Consider the following 23434-nt stretch of genomic DNA (forward strand, 5'->3'; position numbering starts at 1 on the left):
ATATGTGGGTGCCATGTTTGAACCTCGGGCCATCCCAAAGATCTGTAACTAGTAATCCTTCTCGACCTAAAAAAATACTTTTCAAGACATAAAGTAAGCAGCTCACAGAGAAATTCAATAGAGGTCCATCATAAAGAGGGTTCCCAGTCACAATGGACCTGAGCTGCAACACCCTCCTCATGAGGAATGGAGGTGAATAATCTGTCCACAGCCATGGTGACGAGGACATGGCTCGCCAATAGCCCATCATATCCCCTTAGCATTGTAATTAAACTGGGTGAATCCTGTAAATACGCAAGGGTGCCATTCACCACTGTATGCAAGTGAAAGTCTATATACATAGCTAAGCTAGACAATAAGGAATCCCTGTCAGACACTATAGGTCTGCCAGGGGGATCTTTAAGGTTTTTGTGTACTTCAGGTGTACTTTAGGTAGCAAGTATAGTATAGGGGTTTTAGGATGGTCAGTTGTTAAAAAATCGACCTCTTGTTCAGATAGCAATCCTGATTCATAACCCCTATCTAGATACTCATCAATATTTCTCTTAAAGGTCACTGTGGGATTTCCTTTTAATTTTATATATAATGTGGTATCTGCTAATTGCCTTAAAGCTTCAGTTCTTTAGTCTGCATAATCTTGTATGACAATGATTATACTGTTATAATTACTTAAATGAGGGATTTATTGGTGAAAACCGATCCAACTTAGTGTTATTGTAAGGAAACCTGGCTGAAGACCACAAAGAAGGGATGCTTCACATGCGGAAGTTGTGTGACGGGCAACAGCATGATGAGAGGCCAGTCATTCTAACACCCTTATACCAACAAGCGTTATGACATCCGCCACAGGTTAACATGCACAAGTACGCATGTCATATACATGTTAATCTGCCTATGTTCTTGGTTTACATCAGCAAGACAGTAACAAGTTTCAGAGATAAGCTGGCCAATTATCGTTGTGCCATTCGGGAGGCCCTTACAAAGGGAGATGCAGAACAACCAGTGGTACGCCACTTCGACAAACATAACCATGGCGTATCGAGTCTTAGATCAATGCTGATTGACCATGTTCCTCCTCTAGCCAGGGGTGACAACAGAGCTAAAAAGCTGCTACAAATGGAGACAAAATGGATCCATACATTGGACACTTTGGTACCTAGAGGGCTAAATACCTTCCTTGACTTCGGTTAATTTTAAAATAAATGACTGATACCTGGGCTAACACATAACCTTACTGGAGAAAGAAACTACTCGATGTGGAGCCACATGGATGTTCGTTCTAGTGGGTACCCACGGGTTTCTACCTATATTCCTGGAGACACGAAGGGAGTAAAATTGCAATGCATAGGATAGATGTAATCTCTCTATGGTTGCTCTGTGTGATACAAAATTGTATATATATATATTTTAGGGCCATACATCATAACAAAGATAGAATGTGTTTTCAGTTATTTTAGGGTTGTACTTATCCTCTTTGGAATGGGACTCAGTAAGCGCACTATGTGAACTAGTGGTGATGAGTGGCATGTTGAGTATCCATTGAATAGCGATAGTGCAATACTGTTTGACCATACGCTATTTGTCATGTCTCACTTCGCTGTTACAGTATATGGTAGTGCATTTCCTATTGCGGATCGTAAAGCATAGTCCCCTTCAAATGATGAGTATAACGAGCTGTGTACAACACTTCCGTGTATATGTGGCCATGATGACTGGGTGGAAGCTGATTGGTGATGATGTGTCACGCTAACGTTGCAGCATGGTGACATCATCACAGGATTTCACAGTGGAGTTAATGTGGTATGATGGTTTATATGCTTTTAGGTTCTGTTTTTTGTGAACCGTTCCTATGACATTTGACAAAGGTGTAAGATTACACCGAAACGTTATGTATGACTGTGCTTATTCTTCCTTGGGAATTTGTTTATATATATATTATGCTATGTACAGAACATTGGAATGTGAAATATTTACAGTAAATACATAGTATAACAATTTATTAAAAATGAATATTGCATAAATTTGCTTTTTTATGCTTTCATCTACTCAATTGCAAAGGGCTCCAAAGCACTTATATGTTTATATATGTATACATATGTATTTATGTGTTTATATGTGCATATATGTCTGCAAATACATATATACACATATAAATACACACACACACACACATATATATATATATATATATATATATATATATATATATATATATATATATATGTAAACACAAATAAACATATATTTTTTTTTCTTAGCACCTAAGACCTTATATCTTTGAGCCCTTATAACTTTTCTGTGCAATATTTTTTTGATGGTATTAGGAGTGTAAGTGTGTGTGGTCCCTCTGGAGCTGTGGGACGGTAGGGGAGGGGTAAGGGAACATAAATTTAAATATTTCAATTTCTATTTTTTTTCCCTCTCTGTGAGATATAACATGGCAAATATAAAAGCAGGATAACGTTGCAGTTGGTCTCAATGTACTGTACATACAGATATATAATATGAGTGATCTCAGATCAGCCCATCATATGGTAAAATTGACCAAATGTTTTTTCTTTTATTTTTTTTCTTTTGTTTACTGTCTAATTATTTGTTTCAAGGGCTTGTTTGTGGAGATTTGTTTTTTTATAACAGAAAATCTTAAGAAGCACAGGGAGGAATTAGTAGAGCTGTTTTTTTTTTTTTGTTTGTTTTTTAAGAATCAGAGGTTGTCTGAACCTAAAGACATCCCTTGCTCACTTGCAATATTGCTAGCATTTAATTTGACTTATGATTTTTATGTGACAATAATTGTCTTAAAAGTAATACTGTTTTTTTCTTAATTCAGTGGAAGTGTATCTTTTTGTGTACGCTAATTGTTCATATGGCTTGTTATTTTGTTAACCTGTGTTTTCTTAAATAAAAAGAGATAATAAAAAAGGAGTGTAAGTGTATTTTTAAATGTATTTGTTATGTGTTTCGTGACACTATTTTGTTTTGTGAAAGAGTTAACCAGAGCTCTGAGGTCCAGCTAACCCGATACACATTAACTTCAATTGTGCTCAAGCAATAGCATTTACTTTTAACTTGTAATACGAACGGAAAACCCAATGCGCACCAACACCCGCAATAATCACCTTTTCACTTACATAACTGTTAGTGCTCCACTTGTAATCTAGTCCTAAATAAGTACATAGAAATTATCAGTGTAGCAACTGCCTGCAGCTAGACAAGGCAGCTACCATTACAGAACTTGAGTTCTATTGTCACATGATGTTTGCAACAAAAGTCCTACTGCATGGGCAATAAACTGACTGCAGCTAGAGCAGATGTCTCCTTGCAACATTTTAAAGGAAAAGCTTTTCCTTTGCCTTCCTGTAAAGACCACAGTACACTGGTGGTGCAGTTACATGAACTGTATCCTTCACAAATGAAGTGGGGAAAAAAAAAAATTATAAGTAATACATATTGCAATGATTACTTTTAAAGGAACAGGAAACCCCACACTTTCTTTCATGATTCACATAGAACATACAATTTCAAACAACTTTCCAATTTACTTTTATTATCAAATTTGATTAATTCTTACCCATTGCTGAAGGAACAGCACTGCACTACTGGCGCTAGCTGAACACAATCTAGTTAGCCAATCACAAGAGACAAATGTGTGCAGGCACCAATCAGCAGCTAGCTACCACTAGTGTAGGATATGTGCTTATTTTTTATCAACAATGGGTACCAAGAGAACAAAGCACATCTGAAAATTAAACCATCTTAAATTACATTTTCTATCTGAACAGTTTTATATCCCTGCTTAGACAATGTCTGTGGCTAGCTATGTCTTATCGAGAAGCAAATCGGGATTGGCTTCTCTAAATAAGGAAAGTAATGGCTTGAGTTTAGCTATTTAAAAACAACAGCAGCAAACAATGTGTTAATGCACCACAACATGTTGACACTCACCTAATATGTTACTTTAATGCACTTCTGTTGAAAAAGATAGTAATTATAAGTTATTTACTGTATCTTCAGATAGCCAAAGTTAACTCAAGTCAGCCTTGTCAAAAACAAAATCAGCAGACTTGAAATGAGTATAGCTAGTCAATTAACTACAATGTGCCTACTTGTATCGGTCTGCTCAAATCCAGCCAATTTTATGGCTAAATTCAAAGTCGAAAGCTCTTCATCTACTGACTTGCTATATTTAGTTCTTAAGAATATAACAATAACAATCTTCAGGCATGTTGATACTTAACAGATACAGGTGTCTGCTGTAATTTGTACAATTTGGACAAGAAGAGCCAAATAAAAACAATTATCACATTGTAAACACATTCTGACAATTAAACACTGTTGCTGAATTAAAACATATACTGTTAAATGTAAAATGGAATTATATTCCTTTCAATTAAAAATCTTATAATATAACTTTTAAAATTGTGGACTACAATGTAAGTTATTTATCTACTAGATTCAATAATCCGTTGCTTTTATGCCTTTGCACTTTGTGAATTTGCTCAAGATTGTCAACGAAATTATTTTCAGCCAATAAGATGATATTTTGGTTAAATTTGGGTCATTTAAGTCAGAGAAAGTTGGCTCCATTTCATCACATGTCAAATGTATGAGTAAAGTGCATTTTTGCCAGGTTTGACATGTCATTATATTCATAAAACAGCATCCAAATATTTTTAAATGTTTCCTGTAGGTGCATTAAACAGATAATTCTTATTTCCAAGCATAAGTACACATCTGATTTACATTTTTAATTCCAGTAAGCCTCCATTAAAAAAAAAAAAAAATGTACAACACCTGTGTACAACCTACAACTCTCTCCTGGTTTACCTGTTCCACTCATATGTAATATTTAGCCATTCTGTGTAATATAAGACTGCATTTATTATTTTAAAATGTGAATCTAATATAAAGTACAAAGTTTGCATTAAAATATTGCTTTCATCTGTTAACTTGATGTTGGGTACATGAGTACGTAGTATTCGGAGAAGGATTTAACCTTAGTGCACTTTATTCATCTAGTAAAATCCCATACTATTTTACTCCAAAAACTCTTGGATTAACGTGTTTGTTACAAGGGGCCTGGGATATAAATCCCTGTCTCTTCCCAGTCTGTTTAGTACCAAACTCCAACAAGCTCTACACACTGCTCCAGCACAGACAGTTGGCTGATTATGTTTAGAAATGTAATACCCGTAATATTCCTTAGATCAGAAGTGATGAGTTAAGAACACTCTTCGGACCTCATATTTCATAATCATATCCAGTCTCGTAATTCCGTACAAATATTGCAATATATTGTAATGTTGGCATATTATGTAAAAGACTTGGCTTTTTTGTAGAACTCTTGTAGGTTGAGGATGCCAATATCAAACATAACTATGGGTTTAATATAAATGTGTGTATATATATATATATATATATATATATATATATATATATATATATATATATATATATATATATATTTAAAATCTTATAGATAGATTGTTCAAAATAGTAACAGAGTTATACACCATCTTAACGATATTGTTGATAGAATTTACAAATTCTTATTGCACAACTAACAAGGTGAAGACTGTGTTGGGATAAAAACAACTAAATAAAACTGTAAATTCCTCCTATGGTAGCAAAGCCTACATCCCTATGTGATGCACCGTAGCATGTTCTAGGTAATATAAACTAGATAGCTGAGTGGGAAAGATTCCCTATCCTGGATTGTTGTTTTTTGTTTGTTTTCCATACTAGAAAGCGTAGAAATAGGGGAGAGAGTGTAAATTAATATTTCTGTAATTACCTAGTGCAAATATATATATATATATATATATATATATATATATATATATATATATATATATATATATATATATATATATATATATATATATATATATGTGTGTGTGTGTGTGTGTGTGTGTGTGTGTGTGTGTGTGTGTGTGTGTGTGCTAGGTCTAAGCAATACCTGTGTTGATTGTAGCCAGTTCATAGAATTTTCTACATTTTACTGATGAATGTATTAGCAGCAATATTATTTCATTTTCATTTATTAAATTCATTTAAGAAGACTACATTTTGAGTTAAATGTCTCTTTAATATACATATCTGACAAATTCCCAAAGTCTCGAATAAACGTTTGCAAACTTGTTTTCTGAAAAGAATGTGTAAGAATACCCTTTCATTGTGCACATAACCTAAAATTGTGTAGAAATGAGCCATCCATCATCAATTAGATTCTGCACATATATATTGAGCTTGTTTATTGTCGTATATGGTGACCCTGTCTACAATGGTTATTCTTCCATACACTTATGAAAAAAATAGCTAAGGAAAAGTGAAATTCAAAATATATTGTATGTGGCATAATAGAATATCTCAGTGCACCTTAGCCTAAGAAGAGTAGTTATTTACCCTGTGCATAGCTTCTTAAAGTAGCAGTTTGTGTATTCAGAATGTTTACTTGTTTCTTGAAATTCAGTTAATTATTAATTTAAGTAATGAATTTTACAACTATTTATTTAAAATAATGACACTTTTCATTCATCATGAAACTATTACATTGATGATGCAGACATAAGCTTAGTAGTTGGTTCAAACAACGATTGAATGGCTTATAACATAGCTTTTCTTCTATTTTTAGGAACTGCAACTCCTGCGGGGAATCTGCTCCCATCAGGAACTCGATATGACCTTGCTAAGGCTTCTCTTTGCCCTGCTACAGATGCAATCCATGCAATAAAACTGTCTATGTGAGCTTGAAGGGTCTATCCAAGCATTGAAGAAAATCAAAGCAACTTGGGTATATTTTGTTCTCTCTCAGTGATTTTATCAGTCTTGGGTTGATCTGGTTTTTAACTTGTTTACAAAGATGAAAGATCTAAAGATACAATTTGATAGAAACAAATTTAACCCATAAAAAAGAGAGCAGAGGAATCAGGGTATTAAAAGTCAAAATGTGACTTAAAAAGAACCCATAGTCCTATACTTCTACAGTTCTTTAGCACTAATCTGGGATACATAGCGAACTGGTGCTAAGAGGTAGGTCTCAAACCATCTGTGCTAAAGAGCAATAAAACAGTGGGATATAAACTGTTCCCTTCTTTTTAATAGCCATGAAAAACAACATTAAAACTTTCTGATAATCTGGAGTCTTTTAAAGTAATGCACCTTTAATCTGTGTTAACTAAAGATGAAACAAATGCTTTATGTCTTATCACCAATGGTCGTCCCATGGCTAACTAAGAATACATTCATGTCGTGATACTTGATACTGGTACGGTAAATTCAAGTTTAATAAAAGATATACTCTAATTAGGAATTTTAAAATGAGGAAGAAGATGGGCTTTGGTTCTCATTGAAAATAAGGGGGGGGGGAAACGAAGTTATCTTAAAATACTAAAATAATATGGCACGGATAAATGTTCTATACATAGAATTTTAGACATATTGCATATTATTATTATTTGTTAAGTATTTTGTGTCCCTAAGGGAAATAAAACGTATGGAATTTATTCTGAATTTCAGGAATGTATAGAGTTTCAGTAAAACAAATTACAATATTTTAGCACACTTTTAATGCATTATTCATTGTTCCCATATCTGTGAATATGTAGAACTAAAAGATCAAGTAGTGGAGTAAATCATGTACATTTCAATAATTACTATTTGTCAACTATCTGAACAATTTATGCAGCAATATGTATATTATTTTTCTTTGAAAACAAAAACACAAAACTATAAATGCATGAGTTTTGGGGTTGTCTCTCTTATGTGTGTATCTAGATCAATCTATGTAATCTAAACTATCTATCTACCTACCTATATTTCCCTCTATCTATCTATCTATCTATCTATCTATCTATCTATCTATCTATCTATCTATCTATCTATCATCAATCATATATCTATATTTCTCTCTATCTATCTACCTATCTATCCCTCTATCTTTCTCTTATCTATCTATCTATCTATCTATCTATCAGCTATCTATCTATCTATCTATCTATCTATTTATTTATCTATCTATCTATCTATCTATCTATCTATCTATCTATCTATATATCATCTATCATCTATCTATCTATCTATCTATCTATCTATATCTATCTATCCTCTATCTATATCTATGTATCTATCGATATCTATTTATCTATCTATCAACTCCTGTTTTAACTAATTTAATTTAGGAATTATTATACCAATATATTTTGTATTTTCCTAATTCTTATTTGGCAAATCTCTAGTATCTATGTTTTGGACAATGGCAGAGACTGAAATAATAGCAAGGCTAGGTTTGGGGACCTGACTGAATGGCCCTATTGTCCCAGCAAAGGTCATGACCGGGAAAATGCAAAACTAACCGGGTCCCAAACTCATCATCTAATTTTCTTTAAATTTACTGAAACGCTGCTACCCATAGCAAAATATTTGTGCAACTCATTGGCCCTTTTCCTCTATTTATATTTATGTGCCGAGAGATAGATAGATAGATAGATAATTATAGTCAAGAAAGGTTGCTCTCGACTAAGAAGAGAGTTTGTCAACCAGAATAAATATTACTATGTCTGTTTTCTTCTCTGGCGCCTTTAAGTGTATGTGCATTGTGGGTGTATATATTGTATGTGTATATATTGTATGTGTATATATTGTATGTGTTGTGGGGTGCTCTGTGGATATATGTGTGCGATGTGTGTGCATGTGCATGCCTGTATGTGTGCTCTGCACATATATATACAATTATGTTTGTGATGATGCTGTAGTGTATTTGTAAGTGCATGTTGTGCCTGTGTGTGTGTAGAAATGTGATACTGTTTCATAAAATATTTATATATAATTTTATATGAAATCACTTCAGGACGCCTATGAATAGAGGGTACAAACTGCAAGCTGTATTCGTGTGGTTCTAAAACTATTTATGTACAATCGTACTAGAACATAGGATTCATTAAAGTATGTGCAACAAACACTTGGAGAAGTAGCAGGGAGACACCAAGGTATAGCTACCCTATATTAGGGAAGAGTATGCTCTTCAAATGCAATTGGAACTTATTATCAATCAGTAGAGTTCTTATCATTCTTTTAGTACTTTAAAACTACATCTGGATTCAGAGATACTAAAATATAAGTTTAGAACTTTTAGTTTAAATTTCAGCAAAATTAAATCGAAATATTAACATGTAAGTGTCACTCTCTATATATGATATTTTCTACATTTGTTTACCTATGGAAATCTTTACCTAATTAAATCATTTCATTTCATTAAAAAGAACACCACAGTTGTTTCTAATTTAATGTTACACACATGCATTATTAAACACAATAAATATACATTTGCACCACTAGTATTTTTGAAAATATTTCGTTTTGCAAATAAATATGTAGAGGATAGAAAGGTAAGTTCTAAGCAATTGCTATTGCATATGCTATTTTTTCTGTATTTACTCGAACAATTGTTGCAGGACCATACATAGTATGTGTGTGTTTGTGTGTGTGTTTGTGTGTGTGGTTGTGTGTGTGTGTGTTTGTGTGTGTGTTTGTGTGTGTGTGTGTGTGTTTGTGTGTGTGGTTGTGTGTGTGTGTGTTTGTGTGTGTGTTTGTGTGTGTGTGTTTGTGTGTGTGTTTGTGTGTGTGGTTGTGTGTGTGTGTGTTTGTGTGTGTGTTTGTGTGTGTGTGTTTGTGTGTGTGTGCTTGTGTGTGTGTATTTGTGTGTGTGTTTGTGTGTGTGGTTGTGTGTGTGTGTGTTTGTGTGTGTGTTTGTGTGTGTGTGTTTGTGTGTGTGTGCTTGTGTGTGTGTGTTTGTGTGTGTGTGGGGGGGGTAGTTATTTGAAGTACATGGATTCTTGGCTATTTATGTTGCTGCTGCTTTACTTAAGCCCCAAAATGTTTGGCTTGGTGATCTGCCATGAAGGATAAATCAAGAAACACATTAGGAAGTGCATAAACCTATATTTTGTGATAATGACACACAGGATCACAATAAATATAACGATCAGCAATGCTGGGCTGGCTGTTATAGTTAAAGAATCGTAATTCACACACTTAACTGAGGGTGCATATTTGTCTTCTAATTATACCTAACAGCAAAGAGTAACATTAAAAACTGCGGGTATAAAGAAACTTGGCGTAAATATCATGGCCCTAGACCAGCCCTCTCTTCATGGGTTGCGTTAAAGTATATTTTAGGACTGTTAACTTCCAAGGAATGCAAATTCTTCATTATATTTTTTTTTATTAAATGTTACATGCATACATGTTATTGTGTGTGTATATATATATATATATATATATATATATATATATATATATATATATATATATATATATATATATATATATATATATATATATATATATATATATATATATATATATATATATATATATATACACACACATACATACATAGAAAGATATAGATGCCAAAATAAAATGTTATTGTTAGAGTAATGCTGTTTTTATGGCACCAACTGCAGGTATAATCCTGCTATAAAATGACCTCTGTGTGTGTTTGCATGTGTGTAGATAGACAGATAGATAGATAGATAGATAGATAGATATATAGATAGATAGATGATAGATAGATAGATAGATAGATAGATAGATAGATAGATAGATAGATAGGAGAGATAGATAGATAGATAGATAGATAGATAGATAGATAGATAGATAGATAGATAGATAGATAGATAGATAGATAGATAGATAGATAGATAGATAGATAGATAGATAGATAGATAGATAGATAGATGATAGATAGATGATAGATAGATGATAGATAGATAAATAGATAGATAGATAGATGATAGATAGATAGATAGATAGATAGATAGATAGATAGATAGATAGATAGATAGATAGATAGATAATTTATCACACACACCATAGACAAAATGTTCAATTTAATTTTCATGTTGCAGTTGAAGAAAACTAATTACAACTTATGTTGATCTAGATTTAATTTATTACCTAAAATGTTCTTCATTGTAACTTTAATTTAATAAATTCATTCATGTTCTTTACTTATTATTATTCCATGTATTATTATCATTATTGTTCATATGCTTTTTTGTTCCAATGTCGCCTTTTGTAGCTCAGTTCATGTTTATTTACATATATTTAGTATACATAGCTATCACTAACTCGTAGATATAGTAAGTAAATGTAAATCTAGTCATAAAAACTGTTAGCTTTATTAATGAAAGTGCACAGCCTATCTACCTTTCTGTAGAGTAAGACTGCAGTTTCATATTCCCCATGTAGAATAACACAGTAGATACATGTTGTGAGACCTGCATGGGTCACAGGGTGTAGAGGTCAGGCCGCTTGCCTAAAATAAAGTTAATGGGATAGAAAATGTGGCCTTTGCATGAACTCTGTTTTCTGCAGTTTACCCGAACTTCAATAAAATACCTTTCAGCCTCTCTACATGGAAGCGTCAGGAAACCTAAATAGAAACCACAGAGGAGACTGCTAGGATGGAAGGCAGTCATTTTTTGCATTCTTCTCTGCTGCCCCTCTGTTTCTTGCATTCATAACACAATTGCAACCAAGAATCCTGCAAGTGTCATTGTCATGACTGTAGCACTGGAGGCCAAAATAAAGATAAAATCACAGAACAGACAATGAAGAACACAATAATATTTTTTTAATATATTTTCACCCCTTTTGATCTTTACAATCCAATCAATATTTTAAGAGGAATGATAATCTTTCTACCTACATCCGAGGTTATTTTATTTCTTAATTCAATACATGCAGCCTATAGTGGGGGACTTGATTAATGTATCTGCTGCTTTCTGGGCAGACACAAGGATCACAAAAGTCCCCATCTTATTCAAGCAGCTTTGCCTGCGACATTCAATTTTAATTCATCAAATTTTGAAGTAGTTTACAAAGAGACAGTGAGATAGAGAGAAAGAATGAGGAGGGAATTTGACTTCTGGATCACACACTTGAGTCACACAAAAATTTGATTCTCAATAAAACACCAAACTATTTATAAACTTTAAGCAAGTAAATAAATATCTGGCTGATGAGCATTAATATTTTTATTATAGGATACACTTCTGGATACCTTTATCTGAATGTGTCACGTGGTATAAGAGATAAATGCTTTATGTAATTTAAAACTGTAGTTTATTATGCAATATAAAATATCAGAATTCTAAAAAAACAAACAAAACAAAAAAACATAAAAAAAAGTGTTGAGTTTATTAGACACACTATTGGAATAAAGTGATTTTGAATCACAATAATGATCTCAGGGCCTGGTCTCTTCAAACAAATTTAGGAAAATACCAATGGATTTATAATTTACAGATTTTATTTATCAGACAGCTGAACATATAGAATTGTAAACAGGTACTCTGAATAAAACGAAAGCGCATTGGAGATGCTGACTGTGTCTCCCACATCACTCCAAAAAGAGCAGTGTTTGTTTATAGACAATAAAGCAGCTTTAGAGCAAATAGAGCTTTATAAGTGCCAGGCCTGCTATTTGTGTGACTTGCAGAGCTCACTGATAACCTCCCCAGAAGCCTCTGTTACAATGATTTGGGGGTCTGGTGTGTGTAGTTATTGCTGTCTTGTGAGCAGGCCTGACAGAAGTAGAACATTCTTCTGACATAACAGATAGTACAGGGCAAGCAAAACGGCCTTAAAAGAAAAAGGTTTGGGCCTATGCTGAGCTAGAATTTCACACGGGGGTCCCCTCTAGGATCACTTCTATTTACATTTAAGAAATGCCATGCACATCCATGTCAGTGACACAAACTCCTCGTTTTGTGGAGTAAATCTCCCATTCAAAATTGTACAATTTAGATGAACACCATATAAATGGTTGGCTATTTACTTTAACAACAACATTAACTGCAACTATATAATTCCTAAAATTATATATCCCTGTTAAAAAGAAATGAGTGACAACATGAAAACATTTTGTGGATATATATATATATATATATATATATATATATATATCATATATATATGTGTGTGTGCAAATTATATATATATATATATATATATATATATATATATATATATATATATATATATATATATATATATATATAGTCGCACACCCACAAGTACATAAATACACACACACTACAAAATACTACACTAAAGAGGTATCCAATAAAAAACACAAAATACAATGTATCCAAACATTTCAAACATTCCCAAAGACTAATATAAATAAAGGTGCTCTTGTATATTTGATGTGAATTTGCTCTTTTTAAATACACAATTTGTTCACATTTATTTACAAATATCTTGTTATTGTGCTATTATTTTGTGTAATAAATTAACCTCCGAACCATTGTATTTAAACTTCTCTTTGAAAACCATAAATAACAGTTAAAATGAAACATTACACTCTCAGTATAAACTAAAACACACTCACTGTTTTTATTGAACACGGAGACGTTCACATTGCACTAGGACTGTAAATAGCAATAATTGTTTTACATTGTAATCTCAACTAAAATAAAACATACACAGTATCCACAACAAAAATATCTATCTACCCACTTGGAAACTTTCTTTAAAATTTCTTCACATTATAGTTTTTTGCTTTTAAACAGACAAACCATTATCTGTTAAGTTGCTATTTTTATGTTCTTAAATAAGCTTATCACGTAATAATATTTAATACAAAAAGAATTTTCCATCTCAATATTATTGTTCGACTACAGTTACCAGACTTGATATTTTAAATATTTAAAGGGCAGAAATAAAACTCAAGTTTTTTTTTTTTTAAACTTTAGAAATTCACTGAATCAGAACATTCATTTTTTTTTCATAAAAATAAATAATAATAATAATAATAATAATAATAACAAAAATGGCGTAAAAAACATACAAATAAAACAATACTACATAAAACCTGGCTCCATGCTTTATGACATGCATTAAAAGCCTTTTTTTTTTGAAGATCCAAAAGATCTCTCAATATTTCCAACGCACAATGAAAACAAAAAATCTACATGAACCAAAATATATATATATATTTTTTATAATTAGAATCTATAAATAATCAGTCATCTGTTTGGATTTCTGTTTTTTTTGTGATGTGTTTATAACCTTGTAATATCCTCTCGCTGATCCTGAGTTGAGCTTTGCGTTAGATCCTCATTGGCAGCAGAATTGGATGTAATGATGGCAGCATTGGATGAAGCCGAGGACCTGACTTTAGTATTAGGTAATCTGTGGTCTTTTTTCCATTTCATCCTCCTGTTCTGAAACCAGATCTTGATCTGCCTTTCCGAGAGGCACAAGGAATGGGCTATTTCAATGCGCCTTCGCCTGGTCAGATATCTGTTATAGTGAAACTCTTTTTCCAGTTCTAAGACTTGTTGTCTTGTATAGGCAGTTCTGGATCTCTTAGGTTCTCCCCCAGTATAATTTGGATTCACTGAGAAAGAAATGAGAAAGTCAGAAATATAGGAATGAAACTAATAAGAGAATGGGGGAATATAAAATTAAAGAAGAAATACAATACAGACAAGAAAAACAAATATATAAATGGTTGCAAAACATCTTCTAAACATCCAAGTGTGACTCTGCTATTAGGAAGGGGGATCCCTTAGCACCAAAGAAGCTGAATTATTTATGCACCCCTTACAAAGCTATAGGAGTTTTCCCCCTCTCTCTCTCACACACTCCACACAGAAGAGAATGAGCCACATGGCTGGAGCAGCCCAGACAGGCTTGGCTATAAAATTTATGGTGGGTGTAATTACCCATTCGGAGTCGTAAATCCATTTCAATTGTGCTAACCCAAAGACTCTTTGAGCTTTAAAAAAAAAAAGGAGAAGAAAGAAAAGAAAAAAAGAGAGAGAGGTTAAAAGAGAAGAGAGAAAAAGTTTCCTACCAGTACTGACGTGTATTTTCTTCATCCAGGGGTAGACTATGGGTTGTTTGGAAGCTGTGCTGCTGGGATGCTCTGAGTTGGGCAGATTACAGGCTGGGGGTGCAGCAGGGGATGGAGAGGTAGTAGAGGTGGTGGTGGGAATGGAGGGTGTGGGGAGCTCACAGAGCTGGGGTTTGCCTACAAGGTGATGGTTGCTCTGGGGCTGCCCATGGACCCTGGTGCTGGTGTGTGTAGAGGGGTTGCCTGGACCCTGGATGCTGGCACAGCTGAACTGTCGCTCTGGGTAGCCAGTTCTTGGAGGGAACAGTTCCTGGTGATGATGTTGGTATCCAGTGTCCCTGGACCGGGTATAATATTCCGGACTGTGCTCTGGTATATAGTTATTTTGCGAATATTCCTCGCATGGAGGAAATTTCGGATCGATGTAGTTAGAGTCCATCAAATACGAACTCATGATCATTAATTTCTGGAGTGGAAAATAATTTTTCTCGCTTTGTCGTTTTTCTGCTCCATAAAGCCCTCCTACTAGCTGGCGACCCCGTAAAGTTAGTTTCACCATGTGACTCTACTAGCCAATCACAACTTGCCTGCTAGTCCCCGGATAAGGAACCAAGAAGCCTATTTAAAATGTCATTTTCTCCCCTTGCATGTGTGATTTTGTTTGTTTTTTTATCACTGAATCCCATTTCAGGTCCAGCTACTTGCATATGTGGATCTCGGTTTGTTTATAATATAGAAGTATGTGTTGGTATGGGGAAAATAATGAGATAGAGCTGGTTATGCCAATTACATGAGGGCAAGTGTTGGGTGGAGTATGCCCCCCAGACACACACACAATCATACACACAGCATAATATTAGTATCACCAGGTCTGCATTCTTCTATAAAGCTGCTGTAGGTTTGTGGCTTTCCATACCTGTCCGTCATCTGTGATCCTGTGACATCTGTATTGAGACTTGATTGCAGACATCTATGATCCAAATAGAGGGGGCATCTGAAATAAGAAAAGAGCAAATCAGAAATGGATCCAAAATATTTAGTTTTAGCTGTATATACTGAACTTAAGGCATGCAGGCTAAAATAAAGGAAAATAACCCTTTAAATACGCCCCCAGAGTTCAAGACACTGGATTTATTCCTAAGGATTAAAGTGTATAAAGCAATTTATCTGTCTAAACCAGCCAGCAATTATCATAACTGTCTCTCTGAAAGGTCATTAAAGGGAAAAAAACAAATAGGTAAATGCTATTAATGCAAAATAAATTATTTATTTATATATATATATATATATATATATATATATATATATATATATATATATATATATATATATATATATATATATATATATATATATATATATATATATATATATATATATATATATATATAATTGATGATTTGACTGTATTTACCATATGTACATTTTCTTATTTGTGTACATTAGATGAATGTTGTGATGTTTAAATAATAAACTGCAAGATTGTCTTCCTATATCATAGCCTTAATAGTAAAAAAAATCTACCTCCAAGCAGGAAAGAAAATGTCAGCCAGAATGCAATAAAAGAGGCTACCTAGGATTGTGGAGCAGGGTTCAAAATTCAATTAAATTTAACCGGTTGGGTGCCAGAGAAGGCTGGTATACATGGTGTTCAACCCACACTGGTAACTGAGGGGTTAAACATTTCAAATTTCTTTTTTTCTTAAGAGAAGGGCCCTGCAATGTTCACACCAGGCATCTATTTTACACATCCCAGCAGATAATATAGTGCTCAAAAAACCCTGAGAATTTATGTAAACAGTTCCAAGCAAACAGCTATTACAATTAGCTATTTTATCAAGAGCTTAGATTGGGTATTAAAAATGGGAGAGCAGAAATCTGATTGCTCCCTAGTTCTGCCTGATAACAATTATAGCATAGAATCATAGCTTGCAGGGCAATGCAATATTTTACTTGATAACAATAAAACTGACACATAAAGTTAGCTGTTTATGTTTTATTTATTAGACTAAATGTGCCAGCGGTGTTGCAGGCTTTAGGTTCGTTGTAACAGCTTTTATAGGGCAGTAAAATGCCATAAATCACACAGGAAGGAATGGTTTAGAGTCTTTGTGCTGGTTGGGACTTGCTTCTTTTGCGGTAGATTTTCCTTCTTTACAGGAAACATAATGATGTTTTATTTTATTATTATTGTTACCTGCACCTTTATGCCCCATCTTACCACCCTCCCAACCACAACTAAAATAAAGGGAACAATTAAATACCCCCCCCCCCCCAGCTCTTGTAACCACTTAAACCAAGTGCAGTATAAAATGGCACATTACACAACAGGGATTTTCTTCAGGATATATTCAAATTCAGGGATACAATGAGTAAAGCTGCAAGCAGACGACTGTAGCATCACCCATATACCCCCCTAGAGACGAATCTGTGACTCAGTAAACCGCACACAAATTCGATTCTACAGGGTGCATATAAGCGCCTGATTAGTATCTGGTATTTTGATGTAGGTGCTAAAATTACCCTAAATTAAAAGTGCTGTTATAAAAAAAAACATTCTACTTAGAAAAAGAAACTTCCAGCAGATGTGAAACCCAGAGGAATCAGCATGTTGTTCCAGCGTTTTATGTGCCTTTGCTAACAGATAACAGGGGGAAGTTGCAGGCTTTGTTTAATGGGTGCAATGTGACTGAAATTAAACCCTATCCAGCACCATTCGTATTACAGGTCGGCTGAGAGAGCAATAACTGTTTGCAAACATACCTATAATTACTGGGGCTTCTTCACAAAACAAATCCGCCTGATCTTTAAATATTTTTCACAACAACATTATGTTCATGTTAGCTATTAACACTGAAAAATAAAGGCATTAAGACCCACTTATGTACAGCCTATTTTATACAATGGGACATGTCTATGAGCACAAAGCACACTACAAGGGGCTCTTAGGAGCATAGCACTTTTTAGAAGCTAAGTCACATCTTTAAATCAACTTATTTGTATTACTTGCAAGGAGAAAATACATTATCATTTCATTTCTCTTGTAATTGTTATAGGTTTCAGTTTTATACTTGATGTTTGGTAATAATACTTATTTTACATATTATTTAAATATGCACAGGAAGATGCATGGGGTTTAGAATGACTCAAATCAATTGTTCAAAGATCGTTTTAGTATGTTAACGTGCAAGATATTAAGAAATACTGCAATGTACTATTTCAGCCTGTATCAGCATTGTGTTAAATACTATAATTTAATGATACATATTTGTATCTCACAAAATAATACTTCCAAAAACCCTATATGTCTTGCAATATCTGATTATTCATTTCTAATTAAATAAAAGTGTATCTAGATTTTAAGCAAGAGTGCTGTCCTTACCAAATATTGTTTCTGCTGTGTATAATGTAATGTATCTTTCAAAATGTATAGTTTAATTGGTAATCAGCACAAGGCTGTGCCTGTTATTTTGGAGATCCCATTTGAACTCATGGGGTTTCATTCAAGGTTTGAATAGAAGAAAACATCCTAATCTGCACTACTCTTTATCACATTATAAACAGATAATTCCTTTGTTAGAGCTAAAATAAATAGGGATATATATTTGTGAATAACTTGCTGCAGTAATTGCAGAATTAGGGGTTTACACCAACTGTATTCTGTGCACTGGGGTCTTCTTTGTTTTCTGCTTCTGGAAACGAGATGCAAAATATCTGACTGTGGAGTTGCTGCAACATTTTAAGTACAAAGCGTCTTTTTTGACAGTTCTGAAGAAAAATAACTATCTATTGTCCCTCAGGGTTCATTGGAGGTGCTATTACCATACTGGCCGTTTTGCTAACCTGCACCTCACGCCATTAGCAATCTGTGCATGCCAGGAAAAATGAACAACTACCTTCTACTGCTTTGTGTAACCAGAATTCAGCTCATCTCAACCATTCCCCAACAATGGCCATGATATTCTGATCAGCTGCACACTAAATATCATGTTTGTACATTTTGTAATAAGAAATAAAATCATATGGTTTTAGCTACATTTTCAAATATAACAAACATGTAATAAATTAAAACTAATCCACAAAATCAAAATGTTCAGTTTACACTTATATGCAAACATGGGGTTATGTATAAAATCTATCTATTTATCTATCTATTTTTCTATCTATTTTTCTATCTACCTATATTAGAATACAAAATAAAAAATCATGACAAAAAGGTGAAAATAAGAATGCTAATGACTAAAGATGTTTAATTGATAATGTTTGCATATATACATTATTTCAGCTAAAATAGAAATAAAACAAGCTACAGCAGAAAAAAGGTTACAAACAGAGCATATCTTTCACACACACAGCTCCTTCATTTTTCATCCAGACCCCCCCCCCCTTATTATAAAGACACCAATATATATATATATATGTTTAAGAAATATATATATATGCTCCTCTTTTTAATAAAAAAATAATGTATAAAATGCATTTTGTGTTTGTAAAGAAAATGCAAAGCGTATCCCCTCCCTGAGTGGAATTCAATTTTCTCTAAATCTCGTTTAAAGTGGCTTTTTTTTCTTGAAAGTGCTCGCATTTTAATACTGGTTAGACAGCGTGACCTGAATTTCACCTCAGTTGTTTGACTTCCTCCAATAGGTCACTGCCAAAGAATATTGATGGTGAAACTGCATTGAAATCTGTCTCCACACAAATGGCCCTTAGATCTTATAGCTAGTTCAATAACTACTTATAATGTAGAAGGGAAAAATGGAAGCCAGAGGCAAAGTAATTTGATGTTTCATTTTTATGCTAGAAATAAAATTGTGTTTTTCCCCCTCACTTTTTGTTTTTGTGTCTCTCTTAAAAAAATAAATAAAAACAATATATATATATTTATGTATAAAATCTAGGAAATGCACACACCATATGCAGCTGAGATGAGATCTGAATTTATATTGCAAATGTATCCTGCTTTTTTATACCCTGACAATGGATACTTAGTTCATGAACTCTGCAGGGTTGAAGTTCTCGAGGTAGAGAAAGTCAGAACTCTCCATTTGGAGGGACACACTGCTTTGAGGATGACTTACATAAATATAAGTTAAATGACACAACGGAGATGCCTGTGCCAGAGGTAAACAAAGAAATTAACTTTAAAATGTTTACAAAAAATGTTATCATAATTCAATCAATATTTTACTGGGGACTGGGTAAATTATTGTTTGTTTTTGTGAAATAGTGAAACAGATAGATAGATGATAGATAAATAGATAGATAAATAGATCAATAGAAAGATAGATAGAAACGTTTTTAATTCCGTCTAAAATAATTAACTATAACAAATAAGCTATTTATATATATACATCTTAAAATGCATAATGTATTTTAAAATTAAATTGCATTTTTAAAGGTGAGTTTGAAGTTAAACAATGTATATATGTTGCCTAAAGTGACTTGTGGGGTAAGTGTCTGAATTGCAGCTACATTTGATGTTAAATATGTCCACTGGTTTGTTAGTTAAGCCATTTTAATAAACACAAGAGAAAATAATATTTTTTTTAATTAAAAAAAAATACTTAAATGCTGTATAAAAAACATATAACATGCCATCTCTCTCCACACACACATACACTCTCTCTCTCACACACACACACACACATATATATATATATATATATATATATGTGTGTGTGTGTGTGTTTGTATGTTTGTGTGTTTGTATGTTTGTATACTATTTACAAAATGTTCATTCAATGTTCTCATTTCTTAGAGATGACCTATCACACACGTTGTTATGTTTTTACACATTATTATTTTGGTTAATGGGAAGGTAATAATTGCAGTTATTAATGTTAAGTTCTGGTGACCAGGTGAATGTCATCAGATAAAACACACGAATATCTAAGTGGAGCTTTAGAGCCCTCTTGTCATTTATTGTACAAGCAAGTAAAAGAACACTTAGAGCTGACAATAAAGCCCATCCAAATGATATCTGGTTTACATAAGTCATGTTTAAAGTTGTAAGAGCCGAGAGCTTTAGATAAAGGGCCCTTTAGGTGTAGATAAAACTTACTGAACAGTTTTTTTTCTCTTCTCAAAATGACCACTTGGATACAGCAGATTCGATCTGTATCAAAGCAGTCTGTATTTAATAAAAATATTACTCTACAGTTAAACCCATAGTTGGAAAAATTGGTCGAACTGGAGTCTCTTCTGGTAGCTAAAAGGTTAAACAATTGAAACAATGCACATAAACACATAAACCGCTCTTAATCAATATGTAAGTGAACCTCAGTAGATATTGTTCGGACTAGTGAAAAAGTAGCATTCAAACAGAGGTTTTAAAGATGCAGTGTTCTGTTTTCATATTGACAGATCAGGCAATTGAAAATCAATTTAGTAATATAGTGAATCTCTTGGGACTTGTATGTAGAAATCAGGCCAAATCAAAGGGCAAACAGAGGTCTTGGTGCCTTTAATGTCAATCCAAATCCCTGCAAGGTGGTAGACTAGATAAAGCTATACAATTAACATAGATTCTAGTTTATTAAATTCCATTCATTATATTTTATTCAGATTTCGGTTTTATAGCACATGTATATTGAAACGAATCTGATCAGTAAGTTGATCTTAAAGTGACCAAGTGGTTACTAAACATGTGTACAATATTGATCCTTTCTTTGCTTAAATACTTGAAACTTTTAATATAAACATTATTCTATCAGTTTAAGGGCACTATTGGCGGTGAGAGTGGGAGTATAAGATGAACATTTATGAACAACTCATAGACTCACCCCACCTTTTGCCCTTACATCTTTGAAGTTTTTCAAACACTCTAAATAAACGAGAAGGAAAAAAAAACTTCTAAGGTGACTTTCAATATTTACTGAGTGTCTGCTATTTTCCCTGAAAGCCATGGATCAGATATATTCACTCGCCCTGTTTTTTACCTTCACATCTAAGATTTCCTAGTAAGCAGCTCACTAAATATAACTGCAGCTTAAACAATTCCTATTACTGAGTCATAAAAGATCTTGCGTTGTCTTGTAAGTGGCTTTCTGATCTTTTTTTATGATACTGTTGGCAAAGTAAATCTTAATACTATGGGATACTTAGCCCAGTTCAAATTAAAGTAGCACAATGAAATATATGGTGTTAATTGTAAATTATTCAACATATATTATTATTATTATTATTATTATTATTAATAATAATAACAATAATAATAATAATAATAATATTTTTAATGTATTGCCTAATATGAAACTGAAAGATGCCAACATGTTTTAAAATTAAGTGATTATGTTTGCATTTTCTTTTTTAGAAATCATCTGTCAAAGCCCACAAAGCAACAACAAAAAATGTTAGCTGCAAAAGAGAAATGGGAACAATGGTAAAATATTTTGGCCTGCAGCATCAATTTAAGTTTGATAAGAAGAAATCGTTTTCTTTATTGCATATAGATGATTCCAGGAGTTGAGTTGAAACTGCAGTTAACTGGGGCTTAGTACTGCAATTCCCTCTACTCAGTATCACCCAGTAAAATGCCTGACAACCTGGTTACCCCTATAATCCCTCAGTCATAACAAGGCACTAAAAAGAATTCAGTAACTACAAGAGACAGAGCCAGGCACCTCTATTGAAGTGAAAGGTGAATACAGTCTTAGAAATTTGGCCTCTTCATAAAGTACACAATCTCTTTAATCTGGGATTTAGCACCAAATTGCAATTGAGTCCCCCCACTCCCTAAACACACTTTGAACGAGGTCCCATTTGTAGCCCTGAATATCAGAACCACCAAGCCCAATCAAAGAGAATTACTTTTATTTTAATCTATTAATGCAAACATACTTCGTGTATTGTAAAGAATGAGTATTTTTATTTCTTGATTTAAATATTGAGAATTAACCTGCTGTAGCCGGGGAGGGGTGCACTACATTCCATTCAGGGCTACCAGTGCATTTCTTTAAAACCCAGTTTTGCCTAGTGCTATTATATTACTAATTATCCATCAATAAACAAGTGAATGGGCCCTCACTCCTAACGACAGCTTATAAGCATATGTTCATAATGTATGTACACACTGAGTGATATGTACCTTTTCTTGATATATATGTTGTCGTGTTTTATTTTCTGTTGCTGGAAGGTGGAAATCAGATTCCAGTCAAAGAAAAAAAAAGATTTATTTTATTTGCTAGTGTTTCCTGACCTAGAAGTGCCTAGAAAGGTAGCGTTTCCCTTTACAAGTAAGTTTGCATTATAGTAGAGTACTATGGAGTAGTAAGTGTTAATATACTGAGGTTACAGCTGCCTTCACTCACCTAACAGCCAGATGTTTAATACTGATACATTGTGATAAAACGTTTGCCCCAGATCACTGCCTAAAAATATGAACAAGTTGAGCATACATTTCTTTTCTTTTAATGAAGCATGTTATTTTATTTCTATTTTTATTGGTTTATTTTCATTTTGTATTTAATTTATATATTTAAAAAATAAAAAAAAATGGGGGGGGGGGTGAAAAGGTGAGAACTAACAGGACGGTTTATATGACCATGCAATACAAACTCCTGA

At 33.3% G+C, this 23434-nt stretch overlaps 1 protein-coding gene across 8 annotated transcripts in view; it reads right to left on the reverse strand.

The window, feature by feature from the left end:
• Nucleotides 1-13380: 13380 nt before the first annotated feature.
• Nucleotides 13381-23434, reverse strand: part of HOXC4 (homeobox C4) — a 132916-nt gene continuing 122862 nt past the window's right edge. For 7 of the 8 annotated variants that reach the window (XR_008401455.1, XR_008401450.1, XR_008401451.1 and 4 more), the window contains 2 exons: nt 15786-15863; nt 14273-14410 (listed from right to left, as the gene is read on the reverse strand). Coding sequence is in view for 1 of the 8 variants with exons in the window: in XM_053708284.1 (XP_053564259.1) it covers nt 14073-14410; nt 14870-15428 (897 nt within the window). In the remaining 7 variants the exon portion in view is untranslated. The other variant, XM_053708284.1, reaches the window with a different exon arrangement.

The sequence above is a fragment of the Bombina bombina genome, chromosome 3 (assembly GCF_027579735.1).
Source record: "Bombina bombina isolate aBomBom1 chromosome 3, aBomBom1.pri, whole genome shotgun sequence".
In the NCBI taxonomy this organism is placed as follows: domain Eukaryota; kingdom Metazoa; phylum Chordata; class Amphibia; order Anura; family Bombinatoridae; genus Bombina; species Bombina bombina.